Below are 27,816 nucleotides of genomic sequence, written 5' to 3' on the forward strand. Positions count from 1 at the left end.
ATGTCCTAATGGCGGAGAAACAGCTTACCATTACAGAAAAAACTTATCTACCGTCATAGATGACTATGCTAATTAGCCTGAGCATTCACAACAGGATCTGTTGACTGGAAAAAGCTGCGGCATTACCAGAGAGCAGGCAATGTATGATGTGAAAAAAAAATTTCTACTGGAGTTTTTTAAAGTACCTCTATCTTGATACAGCTGAAAAACCACCTTGTCCCAGTGCAAAACCTATTTATTGAAAAAAACATACAATTTTCCAAAATCGCCATGGTTCCATAAACAAATTTATTTCTACAATTTCAATTTGCGCAATTTTATTGTTAGTGGACATGCAGGCAGTGAAACTGTATACAAGGAACTGAGCAGGCTATAATTTATCAAATCCATTCCGTATATGTAAACATAGAAACACTACGACAGAGCTGCAAACCTACCAAAACATCTAAACTGACAGCAATAACCAGACAGGCAGCCAACAATCCCATCTCTGGAGGAGATGCAAAGATCCACAGCTCAGATAAGAAAATACCCCAACAGAGAAACAAATAGTTTTTCAAATTTCACAAATCTGTGAGAAAAGTTATAAAAGAAGGACAATAAGAAAATCATTACAAAATGAAAGCTAAAAGAAGCCTTGTTTGCAGGTTCACACAAACCATTCCAACCACACAGCCAACATGTGGAAGAAGGTGTTCTGTTCAAAAGACACCAAATTAATCCTATTTTTCTACAATTATGTGTGGCAGAAAACATATACTGCATATCACCCTAAACCCACCTCATCCACTGACAAACAGCTAGTCATCTAGTGACCAGCGTCTCTGGTCACTGGATGATGGGAAGATGGATGGATCTAAATGCAGGGATATCCTGGGAGAATCCCTGGTAAAGACTTGGAGCGAGCTTCACCTTCCAGCAGGAGAACGACCCTGAACATACAGCGAGAGCTACACTGAAGCAGTGCACATGTCCATGTGTCAGAATAACTCAGTCAGCCCAGAACTAAATCCAATTAAGATGGCAAGAGCCAAAAACTGATGTTCAGATGACATCATCCAATCAGAGCTTGAGATGTTTTGCTAAATGTTTATAGACATCCAGAACTGGTACAAACATGCCTCAAAACACACATTTTCCTTCCATTACACGATTTTTTTGTGTTTGGCAATAAAATAAGATATTTTTTAAGACAATTATGATAGCTCTGATTAACTAAAACTAATTTATATGACCGTTTTCACTGATGTCACTCTAGCATTTAAAACTATGTTCAAATAGTGGTGTCTATTTATCAGCTCAGATGTGGTCCAATGGTGAGCTGAAAATATAATATAAGCTGCCATGATATTAGTGCATGTCTAAAAGGAACAATGCAAAAACCCGGAAATGACAGGTTTACATGATGTATTGTGTCAGTATATTAAAATGAATGTATATATAGAGGTTGCTATATCGCCCAGCCCTTTGATCAGGAATTTAGTTTTTTCTTAGTTTCTTACATGCCAAGAACTGCACATGGAATCCTTTACTAATATGAAACTTTGTGAAACTAATGTTAATGTTAGGTAAGGGGAACCAGAGTAAATAATAAAATGCAGCTATCAAATAACAAATTTATTTATTAAGTGAACAAGCTATCCAAACCAACCTGGCCCCGTGAGAAAAAGTAATTGACCTCAACTGTACGACAAGTTGTTTCTTCCTTGGTTGCAACAACTGTCTTCAAACATGTAAAGACAATATCTCCATCAAATTGCAGTAAAGGAATTTTTTGCCACTCCTCTTTGCAGAATTTTTTTTAACTTTGGAGGGTTTAGACTGAATTTAAGTCTAAACTTTGGCTAAGCCCTCTGTTTTGCTTTGCTAAAAATCTGAGTCTCTCTCATATTGCTGTATCATAAAACCTGTCTAAGGGAGGCCTAGAGTGGTGCAGCTGTTGTTCAGGGTTCCTTTGTGACCTCCTGGATCAGCCATCAGGGACTCTTCTGGTCAGCCAGACACTCCTGGGAAGTTTCATGCTGTTCCCAGTATTTGCTGCAGTCTCAAAACCTTAGAAATGGCTTTGTTACCGTTTTCCAGACAGATGTCAGATCGGTTCTTGAATTTTTTTTTATTAGAACATGACATGTTGCATTTTCTAAATGTATTATAGACTACTGATTTTCTATCAGATGGATTGTATTAAAGTAACTTCTAGATTCTACAATCCTGGCAGTAATCGGCCTGGGAGGGAGACGGAAACTGAACAAAAAATATCAGATTTGGTTAATGATTTGGCAACAGGGACAACTGTATGTGCTCAGAGTCATGATGGTTTGGATATGTGCAGCTTTTATGCTTACTACATTATATCGTCATTCTGAAAACTGCATTCTGTAGTTTACTCAGGTTATTTGTACTGATTTTAAAATTTATTTGATGATATGGACCATTTTAGTGGGACAAAAAACAAAAACAGAAGAATTCTGTAAAGGTTGCACATGTTATTCACAACTGTGTATTTAAGCTTAGAACAACGTCTGCCTGTCTCTGCGCTGGTTTGTAATGTAAAATACTGTTATCAGGATTAAAATCCACCAGCTAACAGCTGAAGTGCTGAGGCTAAGGCTAGCAGAGAGGAATGGTTAGTGTCAGGTTAACAAGGACGGAGTTAGGAGGGAAGGATGGGAGTTAGAGCTTAAGGAAGAAACTAAGCATCTGTGGTCAGGACCTGGACAAATTCAAACCCTCCCCTGTGATGCAATATGAACTACTGTAGCTACACCACCAGAAAGGGGTAATTTGCTGTATTAGATCTTCTTCGACAACATCACTGAAACAACCACGCAAAAAAGACTTTAAACATCAAAGCTGACATTAGCGTCTCATTTCCCTATGCAAATGCAAAGCGAGGAAGAGAACGGAAAGCTTTCCATTTTTTTCTGCCTTTCCTTCATTTTCACTGAGATTCCCTGATGCCCCTCCTACCAATACCCGCCCCACCACCCCTCCCGAGACGGACCAAGATGCTCAGCTTTGGGGGGGAGGAAAGTGGGTTAAGGGATTTTGGGGGCTGCTCTGCATTACCCAAACAAACCATTCAGCAAACAAACAATTAGGCTCTCATGAATTATGGACAAGACATCTAAAATAGCAATATTCATCTAAAACAAGGAGTGGGAAATTGTGGAGCGAGTGCTGAGCTAATGAGACAGATGTCAGGGTGTTTTTAAACACTTCAACAGGGCTGTCGCATGTGGGCGAATCAGTGAATGCCTTCCTGCAAACATGTAAGCTTTGTTTCTATGTGACCTATGCTAATGATTTCATCCATGTGGGCCACTGCAGGTGAGTGATAAAAAGCAAGAGAAGACTGACGAGAATGAGACACGACAGGTACGAACGTGGAAGGAAGGAAAGAAGGAAGGCATCTAGTAATCCACAAATCAACACAACTGTGCATCAGCCATTTTGTGTCTTGGTTTGCACCTAGCAACATCCATTATTCACAGCCCTGTGTTTACCTCTCACAGACACGCACAGTCCATGCAGCAATGATCCAGGAGGATATACTGAACACCAGCAACACTGTTCCCGGACAGATGGTCATGAGGGTTTTCATGACAAAGCGCGTGTTAAAGTTGATCTTGTTGAGGGCGCCGATACTGCGGGACGAGGCGTCCGTGAACAGCTTGCTGTGGAGTAACATGACCCTGCCAATCAGGTAGAGTCTCAGGAACATGGGTATAGAGAGGATGATGTCCACGTCAGCGTCAGCCACAGACGGTGTGTAGGTAAAGGCCAGCCGTGCCGTCCAAGTGAAGACGTACTGGCCTGGGATGGGATGAATGGCGCACACCAGAAGCTCCAGCACAATAAAGAAGATTCGCTCATATGTCATGGCTATCCTCCAATCATCTGCTCCATTGTCAACCATGAACAGCTGAAAAGAAGCAAAGTGCATCTTAGCTGAATGTATTTCCTTTTATTTAAAAAAAAAAAACTGTACAGCATCTTCCAATTGTTTAATTTGATAAATCGTAACTTAGCTGTCTCCATATCATTATCCATTAATCAATCAATCAAAATGAACTGCAATTCAATTTCCTCATACTAGTCGTCATCTGCTTATGTAGAACAGGGTTGCTGGGGCAGCAGTTTCAGCCCAGACTTCCCTCCTCCAGATCATCAGGGGGGGAAGCCGGATGTGTCCCCACGCCAGCTGAGTATCCTGGCAGAGGAACATACCCGAAAAATGTTTCGAGGCATCCAGGAAAGATGACAAGAGACACCTTTAACTGACTCCGTTAGATGTGGAGAAGCAGCGACTCTAGACTGAGTCCCTCCCTGATGGCTTCTATAAGGGAGAGTACAGCCACGCTGTGGACAAAGCTCATCTTGGCTGCTTGTGTCGGCAATCTCATTCTATCATAACCTAATAAATGACCATAAATGAGGGTAGGAACGTAGTCTTGCTTTTTGGCTAAGCGCCCTCTTCACCACAAGTCTGTGCAGCAGTTATTGGGCAAGAGGCAAGGTACATTTTGGTTCAGTTGTCAATCAAGTAAAGAAACACAAAATCAGAAAGCCACACATTGTTAACATCAATGAACACACATAATTTTTGGTTTGGAGTAGAGTAGCAGTCTTCAGATGCAGGCCTTGAGGGCCAGTGTCCTGTGACGTTTAGATGTGTCTCAGCTTCAACTCAGAGTGAAATAATGAGGTAATTAGCAGGACTCTAGAAAACCTGACAGAGTGAGGAGGTCATTGAGCCATTTGATTCAGGTGTGTTGGACCAGGGACACATCTGCAGGACATTGGCCCTAGAGGCCTGGATTTGGAGACCCCTGCTCTGGAAGAAACTGGATTATTCAGGCATGCTCAGAGTTACAGCTGAGATTCAAACCAGGGAACCTCTAATCATGCAAACAAATTGTTTTACTATTTCTCCTTCAGTTATTCTGCAAAATCCAATTTATTTTTACAGTTATATACTTATCTCAAAATTAAGTTCAGACTCATACTGAAGTTCATCAGCGGCGGTTCTAGACCAAATTTACCAGAGGGACCAGTGTGTCCTTTCATGGGGGCACAAAACAAAAGAGTGAAGCAATAAAAACAGGGCAATAATCCATCCTTTAAAATATTAAGTGAGCCACAGAACCAGAGCCACTTGCAACTCCAAAGCTGCAGGCTGCAGATGAAATCTTTGATCCCATCTCAGCACAAGTGAAGCTAAAAATGCAACACTTAAATTTGAATTCATTGTTAAAGTAAAATTCTCAAAGTAAAAATAAATTTGCTCCAAAGGACAATTATATACAGTTTCTGTGCCTGCGCATATCAGCATAAGAAACTGATTTAGTATCATTTCTTCAGTACAGGAGGCATAACAGGGACTGGGATCAGTTCTGCAGGGGCACTGGCCCCTAATGGCCTCCATCTAGAACCGCCCCTGAAGTTAATATTTTATCAATAGACTCACCTGGATTTCTCGGGCGTGGTACATTATTATAAGACCAAGCAAAATAACAGTGGAAAGGCTGATAAGGCATTTCAGTGCAAATGAGTATGAGGATTCCTGCAATAAAAAAAACACAGAAAAAGAATAATTTATTCCAATATCAACATAAACCATATAAAATACAAATCATTTAGTGTGTATTGTTATACATCATGACAATAACAGTGATTTCTGAATAGCATGTCTCTAATAAAGATAACAGACCAGGATGAGTAGACCTCAGACAAAAGGAGGTCACAAACAACCTTAAAAAACAGATCTTTCAACAGTTTTGTTGTGCTTTTTTTCAAATACATAGAATGTGAGGCAAGGCAAGTGATATATTTTCAAAAGTTAGCCAAGCATCATCTTAAGTGTTGCTTCCACTACCTAAGCCTGTAGTGGGAAGTCTTATTTGTAATGGGAGGTCAGCGTGGTTCTGTTACAACCAAGTTAAAACCAAAAATCCACATGTGCTGTTTATATTTACATATACAAGGACACACAAACTTATTGTTGGTGTGATTTTAAATTAGACTAAATATTTCTGGTTGTAGCTCAGTTGGGAGTACAAGATTATTTCTCTCAGCTAAATCCCAGAATACTCAGAAAAAATGTTTTATATATATATATATATATATATATATATATATATATATATATACACACACACACACACACACATACTGTGTATATATATAGTTTAGAAGTTCAGTTCCTGACAATGCAGAACTAGTTTTTGTATTGATAATGATTTTTATATAAAATAAGATATTCTCTAAAAAAAAAAAAAAAAACATGTATTTCAAACAGTTATGCTGCTTGGCAATATAAATCATTTTGATAATCCTAAATGACCCAAGACAGAAAGATTTTAGTCTGATTTAATATCAGGGAAAAATAAAATATGCCTTTTTAAATATCTGGTTTCAACTACATTAACAATCATATTCTATATATTTGGATATTTGGCTCTTTTGTCAGACTGAAATGAACTTTTGAACATAACGACCTTTAACCGGATATTAAACATGCTTTTCAATAAGCCCACATTTCTGTATTCAGAATGTTTTTTGTTTTATTATTAGTCTTATGTAAGCTGAAGATCATCATAACAGAAAGAAAGGCTTTTAAACGTCAATGTGTGCAAACCTAATCTATATAATGTGCATGACTTATTGAACTGGGATACTAAAATACATAAAATTGTCAATAAAATTAAAATATCCTGTATTTCTTGTTTAGGATGTAAATATAAAATGAGAAGCAAAAATTAAACAAAAGCACTTAAAGGAAACACACAGACGCACACACACACCTCACACAAGCACAGAGAATTCCTATTAGTATAAGTGGATAATGTAGTTCTATACAAAAAGTACACTTAAGATGATGCTTAGCCATGCAGGTGCAGGTGTAAGTACAGCCTGATGTTATCTGGACACCGTTCATCATAAATAAAAGTACAGATTAATCAAAACATGACATAAATAGGGGGGCTTTTTTTAGTGGTTGGAGCCAAAAGCCATTGCTAACACTAGCTCAGGGCCACCAGCGTGAGCTGTGCTTGTGATAAATAGACTGGCTGGATGCTAGAGTGCCGCTGCTGTTTATTTGTGTACATTGGAAATGAGAACCGGTAGTCCTCACACCTCCTACTTGGTAAAATGCCAGATGATAAATCAGTTTAACAGCCCTGGTGTAAAAGGGCCTCTCTACTGCAGGCTAATGATCCTAAGATTGCTTTTATAATAACAGCGCAAGCGACAAATGATAAAAACGAGAGAAAATATTCCGCATAATCAGCAGTGTGATGACACTCAGAGCAGCTCTACATCACTCTGTCCTTCAGTGGTCTATATAGCCAAATGTATTTTTAGTCATCAACTAGATTGCCTTGCCCCTCAGTTCAGCGACATGTTCTCAAGACATTTGGAAATTGTTTTGAGAAATCCCTGGTGAAATAACATCGGGTAAACCAATTAATCCACCTGCCAGTGGTTCAAGGATTTTTCAGTCCCAGTGCTTCCTGTTTCCCTACCAGTTTCCCTGCTTCAGGGCTCAGAAAACCTTAACTGAACCTCAAGTTTCCACTCTGCAATGTGAGATGGTGAAGTGGACCATCCACAGAACCTGCTACCAGTCTGGTGTGGGAGTTTACAATTCATTTCCATTTCAGCTGAGGTCAGGTTGATCAATGGACTGATCTCCACTCAGTAACAATCAAGACAAATCTATTGATTTTCTTAGATCCCCATAAATCATATTATGGATTAGTCCCCCTAACTTTCACATATACACCCACATACTTCTGTAGCTCTTAAATTACAGTTCATTATCTGCAATTTGCTGTAAATAAATATTAATGATTTATCAACTCATATGGATATGTCTGAAATCATCCTTTCGCTATTTATTCCCCTTTCCTTGGTTTGCTGAGCCACTGGTCCCTCTCAGCCAAAGACAAAAAGTGCTAGAAACATGAACTTTCTAACTCCTAAAATACATAATGTTGCATGGTGATTTGAGAAAGTATAATTTGTGACCATTAACACAAATACAAAGAGGTTTGTTTTGTTTGTTTGTTCAAGCGGTACAAGAACAAGAGAGAGTGGGACGTTCAGCTGGAAAAAGTCTCAATCTGTACCAACCCAAAGGGCCTTCCCTTCCAGCTGCACCCTGTTAGTAATCACACTCCTCTGTATTTAAGCTCCTGGATTTTTCATTGTTGATACCTCATCTTTCCATACTGGATACATAAAAAAAAAAAAAACTGTAGGGTGTTCTACCTTTCTCCTCAGTTAGAAAAATAATTTTTGGCTGCTATATTTTGTTCAGTGACTAAAACAAGGTTAACTTTTGGTGTTTGCCAGTAATTATACAATTCTATTTTCTACAGATTAATAAACAAAAAAACAGCTGTACATGTATGTCAATTTCATTTTAAAGAACTGAATATTTAATAGTGTAAATATTTAATGTTTTGTTCACATGACTATGATGTATTAGGACAACACTAGTGTATTAGAAGCAGGGGTATTCCACTACCATAAACAACACCAAATGGTAGTTAAGAGGTAGTCAGTTTATGTCTCGCTTTATGACAATTTCATCAAAATACAGAGACACCAAGTAAAGCTGTTCAGTGACACAATTCTATTTGGACATAACTGATGCACAAGTAGCTCATTGATGGTTGTGTAAGTAGTTCTATTTGTGAGCTGGGAAAATGACTTTGCATGTAGCTGAATGGTTGTTTAGGACAGTGCGCTGTGTGGCACTGTGGCCTAAGTTTAGAACAAAAGACACTTCAAGACACTCAAACTGCAAGCGTAGTTCAGTACTAAGTGATAAAGAGCATATTTCGCATACTGAGAAAACTCCATCACTGTGATGTAATGCATCTACAAGCTGCCTTTAGTTAACGTCCATCACAAATTAAATGACCGTCAGACCTTGAACACACCACACCTCTAAAATATAGTGGTGGCAGCATCATTTTGACTGAAATCATTTCTTCAGCAGTCAGTAAGAATGACTTGCATTAGAATAGTAGAAATCAGAGGTCTTCAAATCCAGACCTGGAGGGCCGGTGGCCTACAACCTTTAGAACTGCTTCAACACACATGACTGTTGTAGATTGTCTCATTAAATATGATTGCTTCCACTCTGTTTTCATACACTCATTGCATTATTAATGGAGATCTGTCTCAAACGATTTAATCCTTTTCAATTTCTAACTTTTAACTCGGTCTGCTTTGCACTGGGAGCTGATGAAGCAGATAAAGCATGATATTTGTTCGAATAAAAGAGGGTTTGTTAGGATAGTTCAGGATTTGTGAAATGAAATTCTATTAAATGGGGGAAAAAAAATCAATCAATATATTTCTTACAGTAGATATTGCTAATGGCAACATTATTTAGCTTAACTACAGATTAGTTGGTCCTGAAAGCTAAAGGGTAGTCCAAGAGCAACTGGGACCAAACTACTCCAAAAATACAAAGTATGAAAAGTGTAGATGTTATTTATTTTCTATTTTATGGCCTTACTTGTCAATTAGGTTATTTCTCTGACCAGAAACTTAGTGTTTAAAACACAGGAACATAGATGGAACTCTTTGAAGACAGACAGATCTTCTGGATCCATTCTTTTTCTGAGAACTTCTTAGGCTTAAACTAGGATTAGAATCAAATAAACTTAAATATCCAAAATCTTAATCTTTGCTTTACCTTTGTTGTTATCAGAACAGTGCATGGTGTGTTTTGTTTCAGTCAGATTTGTAATTTTGTCCTGTTGATTTGCCAGATGCTCACTACAGAAGAAGCACATCAAACCCAGAGACTGTTGCATCCTGAACACAATACAGACTGAGTTACTGAGTTGTTTTAGGTCGGCAGAAGGATTCTTTGGTTGAGCTCCATCTTAGGGTGGTTTCAGCATGGTTTCAGTTTCCTGGACCAACTTATCTGGATTGATCCTAACAGAAGATGCTCAGAGTAAGGGTTGGGGGAAGCATCTGATATCAGAAATACACTTCAATATTAATAATCTCTTTCCACAAAGCTGAAAACGGCAGTATCCACACAAATGACAGAAATCAGACACACTTTGTTCTAACTCACACACACAAAACCCACCTTAGTGTAAACCCCCCATGAAAGTTCTGTCTCCGTCACCATGACAACAATCCCAAACATCCCGAAGATGAGTGCATAGTCACTGAGTCGCTTTCGCTTCTCGAACAGCGCCCTCCGGTGACCGAGCTTGTAGCCAATGTCCTTGTTCTTCTTCTGTGGAGCCCTGCCGCCGCCTCGCCCGCTACCCTCCCTTACCAGGCTCTCGTTGGATGCCTTACTGGGGTCCTCTCCGCCGTTGCCCTTGGACACCACCACCTCTAAGCCAGAGCTGTGCAACGTCTGCAAGGGTTGCGTTTCCGAGTCAAGCTCCGCAAGGTTTCGGCGCGACGAGGACGCCAGGCTGCCTACTAGTGGTCTTACCACTCCACCATTGTACTTGCAGGTGTTCATGGCTATCTGAGGGAGTCGGCCACTGCTCTCAGAGAGGGAGGGCTTGGATCCAGCATGGCTCAGCTTCTTCTGCTCAGTTGAGGTCTGGAAACAGAAAGAGCAAGAATAAATAAAGCACTCTCACAACAAACAAGGTGTAAAATCTATCAGTGGGTTGAAGAAACCCACACAGGTTCATTGTTTAAATAGGACACTGATGCGGGAGTTTGAGCAGCAACTGACAGACGGATAAATACTTGGTTCATTGTTGAGAAGAACCACAAATTAAAAACAAAAATAAATCCTTTGAAAACCACCAATACTACAATGCCTTGCAAAAATCCAATCCCCTTTCATTTTTTGACATGTTGTAACACAACAACCACAAACGATGTACACCATACCATCAAAAAGTTGTGTATAACTGTGAAGCAAAAGGAAATTATGCCAAATAATTTTTACAGATTAAAACCTCAAAAGTGTGCCATCCATTTGTATTCTCGTCCCCTGAGTCAATACCTTCTAGAACTTGCTTTCAGTTCTGTTTCATCTTCAAGTCTTCCAGGGTTTGTCTGTACCAGCTTTGAACAACTTTAGACTACATTTTTTTCCCCAAACTTCTTTGCAAAAGAGCCCTAGTTCAGTCTCTTTATACAGCAGCTGTGAGCAGTAATATTTACGTTTTGCCATAAATTCTCACCTGGATCTGGATTGGACTGGCCCATTCTAACATGGATATGTTTTGAGCTAAACCAGGGCTTTTCAAAGTGCTCTTCATGAGGAAAAAAATAACCAGACAAAGTAACTGCAGACATTTAGCCAACTTCATCAAGCCTATGCCAGAGACCAGATGGACAGACTAAAGCTATGGTGAGAGATAAGATATGGTCTGGGTCAAGCAAATTAACAAAAGAAGGAAGTATCACCATGAATACTGAAACTTTGGATTTCTATGGGCTGGATCTGAAGATGACTGACTGTTGTCTGCCAAAATGTGCTAGCTAACAACACCGTAAGGCTGTGATGTTATATTAAGACCAAAAACCCAAGTTTGATGACCAAGCCCCAGGAGTTTTAGGCAGGAAGGTAAATGTAGTTTATTATTTTAGCACTGCATATGGAGAGGCAGCTAAGGCCGATCACGTGGTGCTAGACATAGCTAAAGTAGGTAACTGCTGTGATAATGTAGTAGGGGGTGGGACAGTTATCCGTTTAATGATGCTGCTGCCACCATGAGTAACCATGGGGATGATGTGTTCACAGTCATGTGCACAGTTAGTTTTCTACCTCAGAGTGTTTTGCAGGTTGGTCACAAAAATTTTTGGTCTCTTCCTGGCCGCTTCATTTTGCATACATTTTGAAAGTATCTGACATTACACACTGATTTATTACAAAGAAACTCCAAAAATGCACTGAAGTTTTGGGTTTCAGTTCCACGAGATGTGTAAATTTCAATAGGTATGAATACCTTAACCTATAGTGCCTTTCAAAGGCATTATAAGTTAAGGTTTTATTGCAATAAGGTTTTTTATTGCAAACTATGAAGTATCCAAAATTGTGAAATAGTAAATATTTGCATGCGTCTCTTTTTTGAGATTTTTTTTTCTTTAAGGATGGCATCATGTGATGTCTCGATGAGCTCTTCCCTCTACAGAATGAAATTAAAATAGGAACTTTTAAAAACAAATGAATTATGAATAGCTCCAGATGTATAAATAAAACCACATAACCAACAGTGGACCATACAAAGTGCAGAAAATTGAATCTGTGCTTTTGCACAAATGCAGATATGAATGATTAATGCTTGGCATGACCCCTTTTCCTGTCACACAAACACTCTTTACTGTGGAGAGCTGTAGCAGCCACAAGGGCAGAAGAAGACATTGACTATATATCTTTTTTTATGATTGACAGAAAAATTGATATGCAGATACATTTCTAATTTGATATAAAAGTTCACTGAAGCGAGTGTTGAAATAATTTGGGAAAAGTTTCCTTTTAATCCGCTATAACATATTTATTGAGCTCAACAACATTTCTGCTAATCCAAAACATTCATAGCTCGTCCTGGATGTTCAGGTCTATTGTCCTGTTAAACCTGAACCTCTGGCCTAATCTCATCTTTTCCAGCCTCTGCTAGTTTTGTTTGTTTTTTGTGTCTGGTGTCTTCCGTCTTCTAATCAAATCTTACCATCTCATCTGTCACTGCTGAAGAAAAGCATTACCAAACCATGATACTACCACCACCAGCATTCTGGATGGCGATAGTGTGTTCGAGGTTATGTGCACCGTTAATGTAATAAGCTCTGTACATGTGCAGTTCCACCAGGTGTGTGATAAGTGCTGCTGGCTAGTCTGGAGGAGCAGAGGGAGGAGTCGAGTGGGAGGCAGAAGCGTGGAACCTGCAGCTTGGAGGAGGAGCTGCAGCTTGAAAGCGGGGCTAGGTCCACTGAGAGGTTTTACACAGCTGAATGGTTGCCATGGGAGACTAAAGGATTTCTCAAACATGCGTGAAAGCGTTAAAGCAACACTCCAGGTATGTTTCTGATGAGGGAATGACATCATAACTCAATTTAAAGCTTAAAAAGTCAATTTTACATAATACTATCCCTTTAAGAGAGTGATTTCCTTAAGCTGAACAAGAACCAGGCATTTTCTCTCTAAGATCAATATCATTTCTGCGTCGTCTTTTAGTGCAGAAATGCACTACAAGACGCATTTCTTGTAGTGCTTACTCCATGGTTTACACCGATGGAGAAAACCACTCCATCCACCGATGTAGTAAACCACTCCATCCATCGGTCACCCCAGCAGCATCTATGTGGCTGTCGCCCCAGGTCCTTCGGAGACCCGGGCAGATTATCATAATGGGTTATGAAGACATCACACAGAACAGTAGCTTAAAAAAAAAAAAAAAAAAAAAAAAAAGTTGGGGGGATGCAATACCAATGCCAGACCTTTTTATTAGCCTTGACAAAGCGTGCCTAATGCCTTTAAAAGTGCTGGTGGGAATACAGAAGGGCAGCCCTAATGGAAATTCACTAACTCTCATCCTGTGATGCTATCATCTTCCGCATATTGTGGCGAATAAGAACAGAACTAAAGGTTAAGGATTAGTGCAGCCCATAGTGTTTCTAATCCCCTTTTCTGTATTAAATTGCTTTTTAATCTGTGCCATTAGAAGCCCTCTATACTTCAGAAGTCAGTGGAGTAAGTGAACTTTGAGTTTGAATGACAGGAAACAGTGCAGATAGATGCTGATATGGCAGTGGAGATCAGGGTGCTGTTCTTTGTGCCTGGACTAAATTAGATCAGAGCTAATCAGAGCTAATTTGATACCAGTTCAACAAATTAAGATAACAGCGGAGTTCCCTGCAGAGGGAATCTGAACTTTACTGTCTTGTGACTGATTTTATAATTCATTTGACCAACATAGCATTTAGCAACAAAGATTAGAATTCCCCATGTCTTTAATCATTTCAATGCCAATGGCCACTAATAGATTTAAGGAGAAAGTGTAGCTTCAGAAATTGTTTTGATGTCACATCAGAAATGTCTGAGCATAAATTGCTGATGTGTGCTGACACTCAAAAAAAAGATTAGTTTTTTTTTTTTTTTTTTTTTTTTAGAAAACTGAAAATAGATTTCCTTTTGTGAAACTAAGGCCTACGATTTAACTGTTTTTATGTTTTGGATCCAGATGACATCCATTTGCGAGAAACTAAAGCATCACTTTTTCCTTTGATTCATCACAATATGTCAGACATGTTAAAAAAAGAATCTGTGATTCTTGTTGGTGATTTAAATAGCTCTGAAGTCCTGCTCCCAGCTAAGAGTATTTTTAGTGTCCTGGATATTTGAAGTAGAAATATGGATCCTGGACTGTAAGAAAGCAAAGGTAAGACTCAGCCAAGTCTACTACGCTAAAAAATTCCTTTATTGTACAATTATAGAGAAATTCTGGGCACAAAAACCTGTTTTAAGAAAATAGGTTTACATTCAAGAATGAGCATAAATGCAAAGAAATTATGCTCTTAAGTTTATTTTCTACTTTCATAATACATCAGATTTTTGTCAGCTAGTGTTGCACATTACTGCTACAGTCAGGCTGTTCCATGTGCTTAACATGGCAAGACAACGCCAAGGCCCTTGAAGCCAGAACTCAATAGGAATAACATCACATTCAGTTTAACTGAGATCCAGTTGCAGTTTGCAAGCAGTGATGCCCCTTCACTGGACTGTCATAGAACTACAGAGTGTCTTCAATCAGAGGCGCTAACAGATCTACTGTACAACAGACCGCTACAGGAGATCCTTCCTGTTCACAGACATCACCATCTACAACGTCGCTGAAGAAACTTGGACAGATTGCGTTATAAGATTATTTCATTTCCCTTTGTGGTATTTTTTTTATTATTATATTTGAATTGAATTAAAAAATTACTGAAATCCATTTGGATCCTTGTTCAGTCCCTCAGACGTTCACAGGCTTGAAGCAGGAATCCTCACATCACCTTCCAAACTCACAAACACTCAGTGCCTTCCATTCTCATGCCCACTCGGCCAGTCACCAAAGCTGCTCAGTTATTTAGTTTATTTGTTTGGCATGTTCACTGCAACACTACTAAAGAGTGTGGCAGAGCGGGCATGGGGGGCCAGCATGCCCTTGACTGCCCACGAAGCCCCCAGAGAGGAGACGCAGAGGCAGCTCGTCCAGCTAAGAAATGGCTCAATTTTATTCTAAATAGCACACAGCATCCAGGCTCTATGAAATGGAAACTCATAATCAAATTGAAAAGCCTCAGTGCAGAACAGCTTAAATGAAGGCAACCCTCTGCCTGGCTTTCTCGGTCTGTCTCACTCTGCAGGCAGCTCAGACCTAACAGAAAACCTGCCTTTCATTTTGGAACGCGCCACAGTGCTGTACTTTTGAAGCCTTATATACATTTGTGAAATTGAATTGTATATTATAGCGTGTGTGCGTGTGTGCGTGCGTGCGTGCGTCAGATAAATTTCTGTGTGTAAATAGGCCCAGATGTGTGTTGGCTAAAGCCAGGATCCAGACCAAGTTGGATCGTGATGCAGACTGCGTGCAGCAATTAAAAAAATATAAATAGGAAAAAGCCACGTAAGTTTGTGTATGTGGGTGAAAGCAAGTGTATGCGTGTGTGCGTGTATGGAGACAGATTCAGCAGGGTTAACGAGAAAAGAAAGATCACAAAAGAAGACAGAAGGAGGAAACGTGACAAAATGAGGCAGTTCTGGAAATTGAGGAAACATGAACGATGGAGTGAAAGAAGAGAAAAAGAAAATGAATGAAAGAGGGGAGACAGCTCCCTGCGGGCGTCTCTGCCAGGGTGAGAGTGATTGAGAGCTCCAGGCTACCCTTTCCAGTTTGTCCCTGCACCCTAGACGCTGTCAGATTTCTGTGACAGGCCAGCAGGCTACAGGGCTCCTCCGTCCATCACTGACCAGCATGTGGATCATTACTCGGTGCTGGTAAAGACGGCAGGAAAACACAGCTACAAGCTCCACATGCATAGGAAAATATTTGATCACATCGGCCTCTGAAAACAAAGATATATAATTGTACATTTTTTGCCTACATTTAGTATTGTAATGCTTCCTAACAAATTTGTAATAGGAATACACCAATCTACTCTTTTCACGTCCGATACCGATATCTGAAGCTTAGTATTGGCCGATTCCGATCCAATACAAAATTACTTAAAACGTTTCTTTTTCAAAGCACAGAGATAAAAAAAAAGTAATTACAATTGCATTTAGTAACTCTGCACCAGTACAGCACACGTAATACACCAACAGTTTCACAGGTTTGGTCAAATATGTAAAATCAACTTTCATTTATTCAGTCAGTGCAATTAGGAGTAAAACAACCAATGTAAAACAAATGAGGAGGATGCACTTTCTCTGTCTCCCTGCCCTCCCCATCTTCCCTGGTCAGCGTCTGTTTAGAGTCTTTTTTTGCATAGCTTCCAAAGTTGCAAATTATGGATGTGGTCAGCTGGTCTCTCAACGCGATTGATAATTTTTTTTTCGACTGGGAAACTGGGTAAAGGGGAACCCTTGTGTCCAGAAGGAACATTCTTCGCTGGATACACGATGGATTATGGATGGAAGTGGAAGACCATGTCTGACGACGCTGTAAGTCGAGGATGTTGAAGATATGTACATGATTGGATTTATGACGACAGGTTTTTTTGCTTATTGGTGTTGGCGGCTACCTGGCTTATCGGAAATATCGGAAGATGCCGGCAGCCATTTTGGTAACTTCGAGGCTGCTGGGTATGGTTGATGGGATGGGACCAGAGCGATCAACACTCAGACTGAGATGATACGGAAGCTGAGCCGTAGACTGGGTGCGATCCTGGAACAGGACCGTGGCCAGGCAGCGGATCTCGGACTCAGAATGGATATGGTGTGACCTTGGAGAACGTTGTTCGCTCGGATCAGGTGGGAGAACCTAAAATTTGGCTGTTTGGATTTGCCACTGAGAGGCACCAGCGAGACTTTCAAGGAAGGCGGTAAACTGATTTCAGCCTGACCTAAACGAATTTCTGCTATCGGAATCTGGCTCCCTGGGCTGGCCAGCTATCCTCCCCTGGTTATGTCTAAAGAAGGCTCCGTTCTGCTGCCCCTCCCCTCCCTGAGAACATCTGTGGGCCCCAAACTGATAAAGCTGGTGAACTCCATCATACTCACAGACAACCACATGCTTCAGTTAGGGTTCATGGTCTGACACACACAACTCACATGAGACCCATATGCACGTCACACCTCCTCCTCGTACCCGGCTTGTTTTGTCTATACATGTTTATATGCGCTTATGTGCTGAGGTTTCTTTCTTCATCTCAAACTTTGCCCTGCAAAGAACAGAGTGTGAGACAGGCGGTTTTTTTTCCCCTCTCCTTACCTGACGTTTTTCTTATTTTTCCTATTTCCTCTGCAAGGTGGCACCTGTCAGGCTGCAAGGCCTCAGCCAACTATCTCCCCTCTCTCACTCCCCCCCGCCCCCCTCGTGTTGTTGTGTAATGGATGGTTGTACTGGAACTGCAATTTCGTTGTCTTTCTGACAATGACAATAAAATTCTTCTGATTCTGACGATAAAGAAATGGAAACGGATTATCTTGGTCAAAAAACAAACTGCAATGTGTAATTAACAATTGTTAAAATACTGTAAAATAAATAAAGCATGATGCTTAAATATATTATCTTGAACATCTAACTTATTATGAATGGCTCTCAGCTGAGATCTAGTGATAATAAAAATACATTCTATTTTTATGGTGCCGTTTTGGACACTCAAAGTAATAGTGCTTATTGACTTTTAGTGTCAGTTTTCAATGAAAAATGTTCCTTATTTTATTTACCTTTATTTTACCATGATTTTCAAGGGAATCCTGGCCAAGAGTCAGCAACACAACAGAAAAATACCCAGTGCAGAGAAAACTCCACAACTTCCCAATAAAGTTTAGTTTTATAGACAGAGCCCAACCCGACCAAATCCTGACCAAAAATTTATGCTGGGTGGGTCAAAATGAAATGCGTTTTATGGTTGAGTAGGGTTGGGCTTACAAACTTACAATACACACAGCAAGTAGGAAAGCTAAACAGGAATGCATGAAAAAAGTTGTTTCAATCTACTTATTCTAGTCTAAACAGAGGAGTAGGTATTTTATCCGGTTGAGGAACGAAAGAAAACGTGCAGGAGTTAGACTGTAATAAGCGCAGTGAGCTGCACAAGTATTGCTCGGAAGATTTGTACTTGATCCATCCTGTGATTACAATAAGCAACGCATCAGGTTTACTGCTGGCTCAGGCCTCTTATGTAATTTTAATGTGAAATGTAGTTTGGTTAGAAGGGCCGGTGGCATGGAACAGCTTAAAGTGGCGTCTCTAAAAAGATGTTTTTGTAGTCTTTTAGTTTTCCATACCTTATTTAATAACTTATTCACACCTCAACAAATGTATTTAGCATTTTCATGGACAACTGTAGGAAAGTCATTAGTATCCAGAATTTTTCTTTGCAACCACAAAAATTAAATACTTCCATTGTGTTTGTTCATTTTTGTCTGTTGAAAACCAACTAACTCAAAACCGCTAAAGATTTGTGACATTTCAAACAAAGCTCAGTGACTAATACAACCATCCTTTGACTCCATAACAGATACAAGCCTTCCAGTCATGGAGTCTGTCAATTTCATGATCTGTTTTTGATCAACTTTTTGTTCAGCAGGAACCACAGCATCCCAGACGCTGTTCAGAGAACGCTACTGCTTTCCTTTACCATAACTCTCCTGTTTAAGAAGGACTCGTGTTTTCAAAAAGATTTAGATCAGGTGAGAAAGGAGGCCGTGTCATTATTCTTTTACCTTTGGAGCCTTTAGTGAAACTTCAATGCATCTTATGGAGCATTGTCTGGCATGAAAGATGCAGACTGTTCCTTGAATCACTGGCTAAGGAAGTCCCTTATAAAGACTTGCAGTATTTTTGTTTAATTTTGAGTCCGTCTTCAACTCCAAAAGGTCTGACCAGCTTGTTTTGAATTAAACACCATATCCCAGAAATGTAGCAGCCAACCTGATGTTATAAAGACCCTGTTTAGTATTGTTTAGACGTAAAACACCCAATTTATTTTTTTACTCAATACATAAACACAATAACCCTCTTCTACATCCCTTCTCCCTCTACTTGCCCTTTTTCTTTAACATCGGATTTAGATGAAGAAAAAGTTGCTAAGAACCAGGATAATCCTCCATGGAGAAAAAAAGGACATAGGTACACGCCTGTGGGAGCCAGTTTAGTTCGGACAAATAACACAGTGTTCAACAGAGACTCTGTGCTATTATAATTAGGACCCAACAAGGTTATTCCATGAATGCGTGCATGAGTGTGTGTCTTATAAATTAGGTCCTGGGGAGATTGGGGTTATAACGGATAGAGGGAGATGTAGGAGGGGGGGTTACTTTCCCTGTGGGATGCACACTGCCTGATTTTAATTTCCAGCAAATTAAAATTGTTAGAAAATGGATTTGTAAATTGGGGCCATAAAGGGTGGACTGATCCTGATAATATGGGTAACAAATTAAAGCTTGAAGTGATACCAGCCTGACTTCTTCTCACTGCACTGGAAGACAAGTTACATCTGACAAGAGTAGCAAATATAGTAAATATTTACTGAAACACTTTCCTATGACTTCTTTTAGTGTATTCATTAGTGGCATTTAGTACATATAATAAGAAATAAGTTATACCAACAAAATACCAACTGAATTTTTTAGGGCAAGACAAATAATCGCATAAGTGAGCACAACACTCATTCTGACAATGTCAGTCAAGATTCACAAAACTACAAGAAAAGCTCAAAAATTAGAGTTTCATCAAAAAGTTTGTTATTTTTGCCTCATTTCAGAAAGTGAAGCTCCTATTATATTGCATACATTACAGATGGAGAGGAATATTGATATAAAATGTCCAATGAAACCAATGTTGAAATTTGGGATATAATTGTAAAAGAAAGAGGGAAAAAATTTACATCGATAAATAATACCCATATAGAATCACATTGATGGCAGCAGCATGCTCTGGGTCTACTTCACCTCCAAAACATGTTTGAGGAGAACTGAGGCCTTAGTCACAGTGGAGGGAATGAAAAACGGCTTCAAACAAGCTCTTATTTTGAATGCTTTGCACACTCTGCAGCAAATGTGTCTTTACAGAGCTAGTGAGTGACAGCAACTCCATCGAAATCATTAAAGTAGTTGATCAGCTTCAGCCCCTCTTTACCCTCCAGGTCATACTGCTTCCCACAGAGACCTAAAGAACACACCTAGATCTGGATTCCATCTGCAAAGTTTTCTGAATGAGGTTTCTGTGACAAATCCAACATTTGCTGTTAACACAGCAGTTACATCTCCTTTTTTACTCTTCATGCTCAGTTGCGCAGAGATCTCAAGATGTATATTCTAGCTGGCATATTGTGGTAAAACATAAAAATTACATTACTATATTTCTGTTGTATCCTTTTAGCTGCTCTGAGCTCAGTGTATTGCCAAGTAATCCTTTTTTGTTCGTGTCCTACATTCTAAACATCGACTCATTTTCAATCTAGAGTCTTATTTCAGACCTTCCTTAGATTTTGGAAAGGTCAGTCAGCTGCTCCCACACAAATGACTTTCCCACTGGCATGGTTACAAACCATGGCAGATACTAAAAAAATACCAGAATTACAAGAATAATTCCCTTAAAGCAGCACATCCTGCAGAACAGCTTAGAGTTCAGTTATTTTTAGGGAGGGGGGCGGGGGGAATCTCAAGCTGCCGTCATGCTGCTTCCTATCCTGCCATGTCTGCTGGCTTTCTGCAAAATATGTGTCCAAGCATGAGGACATAAGCACAATTTGCAGAACATTAAATTCTGTCATATCCTTGAAGAATGTGTGCCGCTTTTGATTCCCCCGTTTTCTGAATAGAGTGCGTTTTAGATCAATGTTCAAATGCCACTGTTCACAGTGTTCTGCTGCGTCAGGACAGGTTGCTGACAGGATACTTTTCTGTGACATCACTGTCTCCACTGATCCAGACGAGCTCAATTAGAGGGATTTAGAACTACTGTATGAGAGGGCAAAGCAGGAAAAAACAAACAAGCAACACAGAGGAAGCCAAACTAAACCAGGATTTACAAACCAAAGAGAAAACAACTAACATTAACATAGGAGTCAAAACTAAACCGAACAGAAAACAGGAACAGAATTAAGTGAGAATATAAACCCCAAAAAAATTTAACTACAAAGCAAGATCCTAACGAAAACACCACAGAGACCGAGTATGAAAAGTCCGTTCTAACAATAACAACCAAACCCAAAATGATCAGAAAACACAGAGGAAAGGAAAACACAAACACCCATGGGTCACAACATGCCATAGTGCACAGTCCACATTTTCTGCAAACAGGATTTCTGTACAATTCTTTTTATGAAATATTACACCTTTACAGATTCAAATAAAACAATAAAATAAAGATTAAGCATGTCAAAATAATGTAAAGAGTCAACCACAGCAGTCATCAAGCATGATAAGACCTGTGGAGGAAAACTGAACATTTTTTACTCTCTCTTTTTTCCTGGAACTTTCCAGACTTTATGGGAAAGCATATCAGACCTGTTGAAATCCATGTCCATGTTCCGTATTAATACTAAAGAACTGTAAAACGTCAGATGTTTTGGCTGAGTCATGCATAGAAAAGAGCCCATTCACTACTAGTTTCACTCCTACCAGCAGACAGAATGTAGATGAAATGTCCTTAGAGTTGACAATCTCTCAAGTTAAAAAAAACAACTTTTTTCTAAGAGTATTTTTACTGTTATACTAACAGAGAACTAAAAGCCTTTTAGCATTTCACAACAGTAGTCAAAATGGAGTTCTGATCAGATCTAATAATAATTTAGTTAGAGATGCAGAATCTTTTTTCTGGAAATGTAGTGACTCCACTCCTGTGCTCATTCAGAAGCTCCATCCACCATGGACGCACGTTGCTGGGCAACACCACCAACAACAGAGCTTTCTTACAAGAAGTAAACCATTTAAGTCTTACCCAGTGTGGAGGTGGACATCTCTTTCTAAAAGCTGAAGCAAGAATCATAATGCAAACAATAAGCAAGCACATGTAACAGTTATGGGCTATGCAGATAACTGCGGCTACAAGAGCAGCATCAAAAGATGGTTCTTTAAGGAGCCTGAGGTGTGAATGAAGACACAAAGCAATGGTTTTAGTTTTCGGTGCATATATTAGTGATTTGGGAAAAGAAAAAAAACTGACAATTACAAATGCACAATGAGAGACAAATTAACTCAAAATAAATCGATTCCAAGATCATAGAGTTCTTGTCCTTTTTCCTTAGCTCGCCATCCTGGGATTCAGACGAGGATCTGATCCATCATGAATAAAAAATAAAAAAAAACGACCTAAAAGGCCAGAAAACCCATTAAGCGTTTTATCAACAACCAACAATTATGTGTAAACATACAAATGCAATAAATATGAAATTCAAATGCAATTATTAAATGTCTAATAATTAAACTAAACATTTCAATCAGGTTAAATTAACCATAATTTAAGTAAACAAAAAGAATATCAATCATATTTCAAACTAATCAATTTAAAGTTGAAATCAAAGTTCACTTTCAAAATCAAGAAAAATAAATTAACTCAAATACTCAGAGTGAAGGAGAAAACAATAAATACATATATTGCGCAATATCATTTAAAATGTAGCTACATCCTATTTTAATCATATCAATACAAAAAGTGCCAGAGCTTGCACAAAACCAGCGATCATGTTACCTTTGGGGAGAGAGTGGGGCGTACTAACTGCAATCAGCTGTTTCAATCCCGGTGACCGCCCAGGTAACAGACGCCAACAGTTCTAATAAAACAACGCTCTAATGAGCAATCGAGCAGAAATTTCATGCTAAACCAATGTGCTATCCCACAAACAACTCACCAATAGATCAAATCAGTGGATGCAAAGATTTTGATGAATTTGCCAGGATGAATTGTCAGGAAGACGCCAAACAGTCAACCACAATCACAATGGAACAGGTGATAAAGTTCAACTGTGCACTGGAGGCGGGGCTTTAAATAAGTTGGCAGGTTTGGGGCAAAACAGGAAGTGGGCCCGCAAAAATAAAAGTCTTGACTAATTGACTAAATGCGGGTTACACACACATACACAGCACCTTCAAACAGTGAGAAATGGTCAGATTTTTTACATGAAATGCAACAGGGGCCGGCATTACAGCTGTGTTTATGTCTTCATTGCTACAAAACCTTTCCAGATGTTCTTCAGGGAGTCAGTGACATCTCAAATAAATCTAATGTTACTTTTTTTTTTAAGTCATTCATCCAGTTGAAGTGCCAAATGTTTTACCTGAACATTCACAGAACTCATTCAACCACAAACCTCTGCAGCATAACGTCTGCAGCGGTCTTGTTGCTTTATTAAGCTTTATTATTTGGATAATTTGTAGCTTCCTTTCATTCTTCATTACATGACATAAAACAAAATCACACAGGTTGATCCTCAGACCTGGAGTCCAAGTCTATATGGGTCAAGACTGAGTCAAGTCTTAAGTGAGAGTAAGGTTTAAATGTCTCCTACATTTGAACTGTATAAACACCAGGCTTCTCAACTGCAGCCAAACTCGTAGCTTCCATCAGGCTCTGAGCAACCAGCAGGGACAAGTCTGGCTGCAATTTGGAGGTGTGCGTGTTCTAGGTGCGTTAAATGCATAGAATACTGATTTTCGATCCTGATCTTCAGAGCCCACATTCCCTTTCACTTTCAACTGCAGCATCCAGATTATATGAAAGCATGGATTCATCCTGTGCATCAATGCTAAAGGCTAGTGTTGGTGGTGTAATGGTTTTCATTGCATGGTTTGGACCTCTTAGTACCAAATGATCTCTGTTTAAATGCCCCAGACTATTTCTGCTGCACTGTTGCTCATGTCCACCTTCTGTTAGCTTATTCCAACAGGATAAGTTGCCATGTCAGAAAGCACAGGTAAGAGAGAAGTGATTTCTTGACTGTGACTGATTCTGATTACAATGGGCTTACTGTGTTCTAAAGGACTCCATAGTCACTACAGCTCAGTCCAACAGAGGTAAGGTAAGATAATTTTATTTATATAGCACATTTTCAGCAACAAGGCAATTCAAAGTGCTTTACATGAATTAAAAGGAAATACAAACAAAATAACAAACTAAAGGAAAGAAAAAGAAGAAAAAAAAGCAGTGTTTCTCAGCTCTGGGGCCTTATGAAGCCTTTTGTCCTTCCTAAGGCCCCACATACTAGGGGTACTAAACTCTCCAGAGGTCCACAGATGTGAACTCAATGCAAACATCTGCCATACATGTCCTAGCAGTGGCAGATTTTAATGACTGCATACTCTGTCTCACACAGTGAACTGCTCAGTGGTAAATGGTTTTCACATGGAACAATTCTGTATGCGCCACCCAGCTGATGGCTGATGATGTTGAGAGTCGGCACAAACAGTCCCAAGGACACGCAGCAGCAAGACCGCCATTCTGCCGCACTAACTGGTGTTCAGTGGATGCCCTGAAGGGCCAGGCGACCGACTAGCTCATCAAACTTACTAGTATCCATTGTGATGGGAGAAATGAAAGAATTTGAAATGAACGACATCTCAACTGTCCGTGGACAGTGAGCGGACTCCACACAGTTCACAGAATACACAGTACACCCGAGTGTGTGGGAGCCTTCGGATGTGTCTTGTTTCCAGTGACTGCATTATCGACTGCATTCCTTATGAGCTGCAGATGCTGTTAATCACAGATACACACCTGGCTTCATTTAAGCCAGGTGTGTGACAGAAGTGACATCTAAAACTTCCAGGACAGTGGGTCCTAAGGACCAGTGTTGAGTCACACAACAGGCCTTGTAGTACGGAGAAATTAGATTAGATGAGGTCGCCTTGTGATTCCCTGTGACTGCATCTCTGATGGTCCAACCAAGACAGACCTGGGGTCTATTTTGTTTTGAATTATGCAGCAGTTTGACAGGAATGTCATGAGTGAGACAGGTGGTAAGCTAGGGAGTAAAGTAAAACACATCCACTTTGGGGGAAAATATAAACTAAACTCTTTTACTCGCAAAAAAGTAGTGTACTTAAGTCCTCAAAAGTACAGAAAAAAAAAACAAAGGGAAAAGGCAATCTTGTTCAAACAGCAGCTACAGTTTTCTGTTTACTGCTTGACAGGCCTGTGCTTACAACGGCGGGTCTTCTGGTACCTACTCTCTAGAGTCCGGTGATACATTGACAGAGCGTTGAGTTTGAGCCTGTGTGTCAGGTCAAAATGTGAAGAGTGAAAAGTCGGATGCAGCAATGCGGTTTGGACTTTATTATTTTGAGCTTGATGTTTGGAGGCTGAACTGGATACAGTGGGATCCTGCTCATCTTGGTTCTCAAACTTGTTTGATCCCTTTGGATAAGACACAACAAAAGAGGAAAATATCCTGTTTGGCTTCTATTGACAAAGTAACCAGAAGCTTAGTGGCAAACAGTAGACCACAGCAACAAGAAAACTAATCCTGTAATTCGGTCACGTTTTATAACCAACATTAGACATTAAATCTTGTGAGATCAAACTTACAATTTTCAGTATGGGAAATACTGACACCATCTTTACTCAATACAAATAAACAAGCAGCTCATTAGATGTTAAATGTGAATTAGCAGCATTCTAGGAGGTTAATACAAAAAGATTACAATTAAGCCACTGACTGATAAGTACAGTGAAGTAGGAGGAAATGTAGACCAGTGCTATTTATGAAAATGATTTGATTTGGATCCACAGATAAAGATGGAGGAGCAATAGTATTATCAGGTAGTTACTGGAGCAACAGACAGTGGCTGAAGGTCAGCAGACAGAGAATGCTTAGTTGTGCCTTACCAGCACATGTTGGGAAATTGCACAGAAAGAGCAAACAGTATGATACAAATCCAGAATGGAAGTTCAATAAATAGTTGATCATTAACTGATGTCCCAAAGATGCCTGTTCAACAAACACCTGTCATTCCCAACTGTCTCAGAAAGCATCTGGAGCAACATCTCCTGGATCTGATGTTTCTGTTCTGTGTGTAATTTTAATAAGCATGAAGTCTACAGACACGTACAGCTCTACCAACGTTTCTGTTCAATCTATAATTAAACTCATGATCCGAATAACTTTTAAAAGAGATACTCTTCAGTAATAGACTGATGTTCTTCATAGACATTTTAACCAAGCTCAGTCGTGTTTTCAAGTGACATAAAACTATTTTTTAGCTTGGAAACTGCTGTTAGACTGTAGTTGGAAACAAAACATGATTTTCAACAAACAGCTAGACTGTTAGATTTTGTGAAAGTAGTCAGGAAAACATGGGCTGTAAAATCAAAGCAGACTGGCAACAATGTCTAATTTTGTATATTTAAGTTTACACAAAAAAATTGGTGATTCAAAAATCATAAAGGAATCACTAAATGCATAATATCAGATTAACAACAAGGTTTTTCTTGTTCTCGTGAATTCAGCCATGGAGCCTGGAAAGTCACCGATTTCAGAGTGAACACAGCAAGACAACACATCCAAAATGGCAGATAGCAGCACCATAATCATGTCAAATGAAATTAACTTGATCACAGAATGTGTGTGCATGTGTATGAAGTGTCTTGCTCAAGGACACGACAGAGGAGGAACCCACTGATTGCAGGACAAACTCCTATCACCGTGGCCACCATCATTTTGCTTTAGCTAATATTTATGTTTTATGTCATAAAATCTGCAGCACATATTCTATGACATTTTGGAAGTTTGCTTCATCTTGCCGGTTCTTCTGCTTTACAAAAAACACATTTTCAAAACTAATTTTTAAATATCAAAATATCATTACTCTGGTTAAATCAGATGTTTGTTAAATGACTTGTTTAAGAATCTATGTTAAAAGTTTAGGACTTTAACCCTCCTGTTGCCCTCGGGTCAAAATGCCCCGAGGACAACAGGAGGGTTAAGATGAAGTGAGGCTTGCATGCCTTAATTGTACTTACTTCTTGACTCCAGACTTGGTTGTAATGACTTGAGACTCACCTGTGACTTTCAATATGATGACTTGGACCCACTACTAGGTACTAATTATAATTTCTATTGCTAAACATCCAGACATTGTGAGTTAAAACTCTCCTCTCCTATATTTTCAGAGTTGATGTTTATGAGAAAGTTCTTTCAATAAACCTGCTTAAGATTTACATAGAATATAAAATAGAACTAAGAGCTCATTCAGTGTTTGGCTAATCAGCTCGTGAAAGCATCCTCTAATCAACAGTATTGGCCCATTCGCCTCTGTAGAATCCCATTACGCCTGATTGCTTGATTGATGCCAGATTTGGGCTGATGACTTGATCACAAAGAAGAACTTGTCTTGGATACATTCACACATTAACTGAGATGAATGAGGGAAAGTTTCATTTAGAATCAGTGTGTCACTCCACATATACAGGAATTATCTTATGTAGAATGACTTTATTCTGATAAACACCTGGATTCAAAACTATAAGCATGTTCAAGTGTTCCTACTCAAAGACAAATGCTATGTAAATATAACTTTAGCAATAGTTTTCTTTAGCAATATGGTAAAGGGCTTCAGATAAATGATTTTATCAATTCATTTGTTAAATATTGCTTACTCTTACGCATTTATACCAAGGGTCAACCATGGATTGGGATAGAAACACAAAGTTT

The 27,816-nt window shown here is 39.4% G+C and overlaps 1 protein-coding gene across 2 annotated transcripts in view; it reads right to left on the bottom strand.

Moving 5' to 3' along the window:
- Window positions 1–27,816, bottom strand: part of kcnn1a (potassium intermediate/small conductance calcium-activated channel, subfamily N, member 1a) — a 96,762-nt gene that overhangs the window by 25,288 nt on the left and 43,658 nt on the right. For both annotated transcript variants that reach the window (XM_015038202.1, XM_015038203.1), the window contains exons 2-4: window positions 10,127–10,600; window positions 5,471–5,566; window positions 3,507–3,925 (exon numbers count right to left, since the gene is read on the bottom strand). In XM_015038202.1, coding sequence (XP_014893688.1) covers window positions 3,507–3,925; window positions 5,471–5,566; window positions 10,127–10,600 — 989 coding nt within the window. The remainder of the gene's footprint in view (window positions 1–3,506; window positions 3,926–5,470; window positions 5,567–10,126; window positions 10,601–27,816) is intronic.

This window comes from Poecilia latipinna, unplaced genomic scaffold (genome assembly GCF_001443285.1).
Source record: "Poecilia latipinna isolate Pla-1442-1.1 unplaced genomic scaffold, P_latipinna-1.0 Scaffold433, whole genome shotgun sequence".
NCBI classification, from domain to species: Eukaryota; Metazoa; Chordata; class Actinopteri; order Cyprinodontiformes; family Poeciliidae; genus Poecilia; species Poecilia latipinna.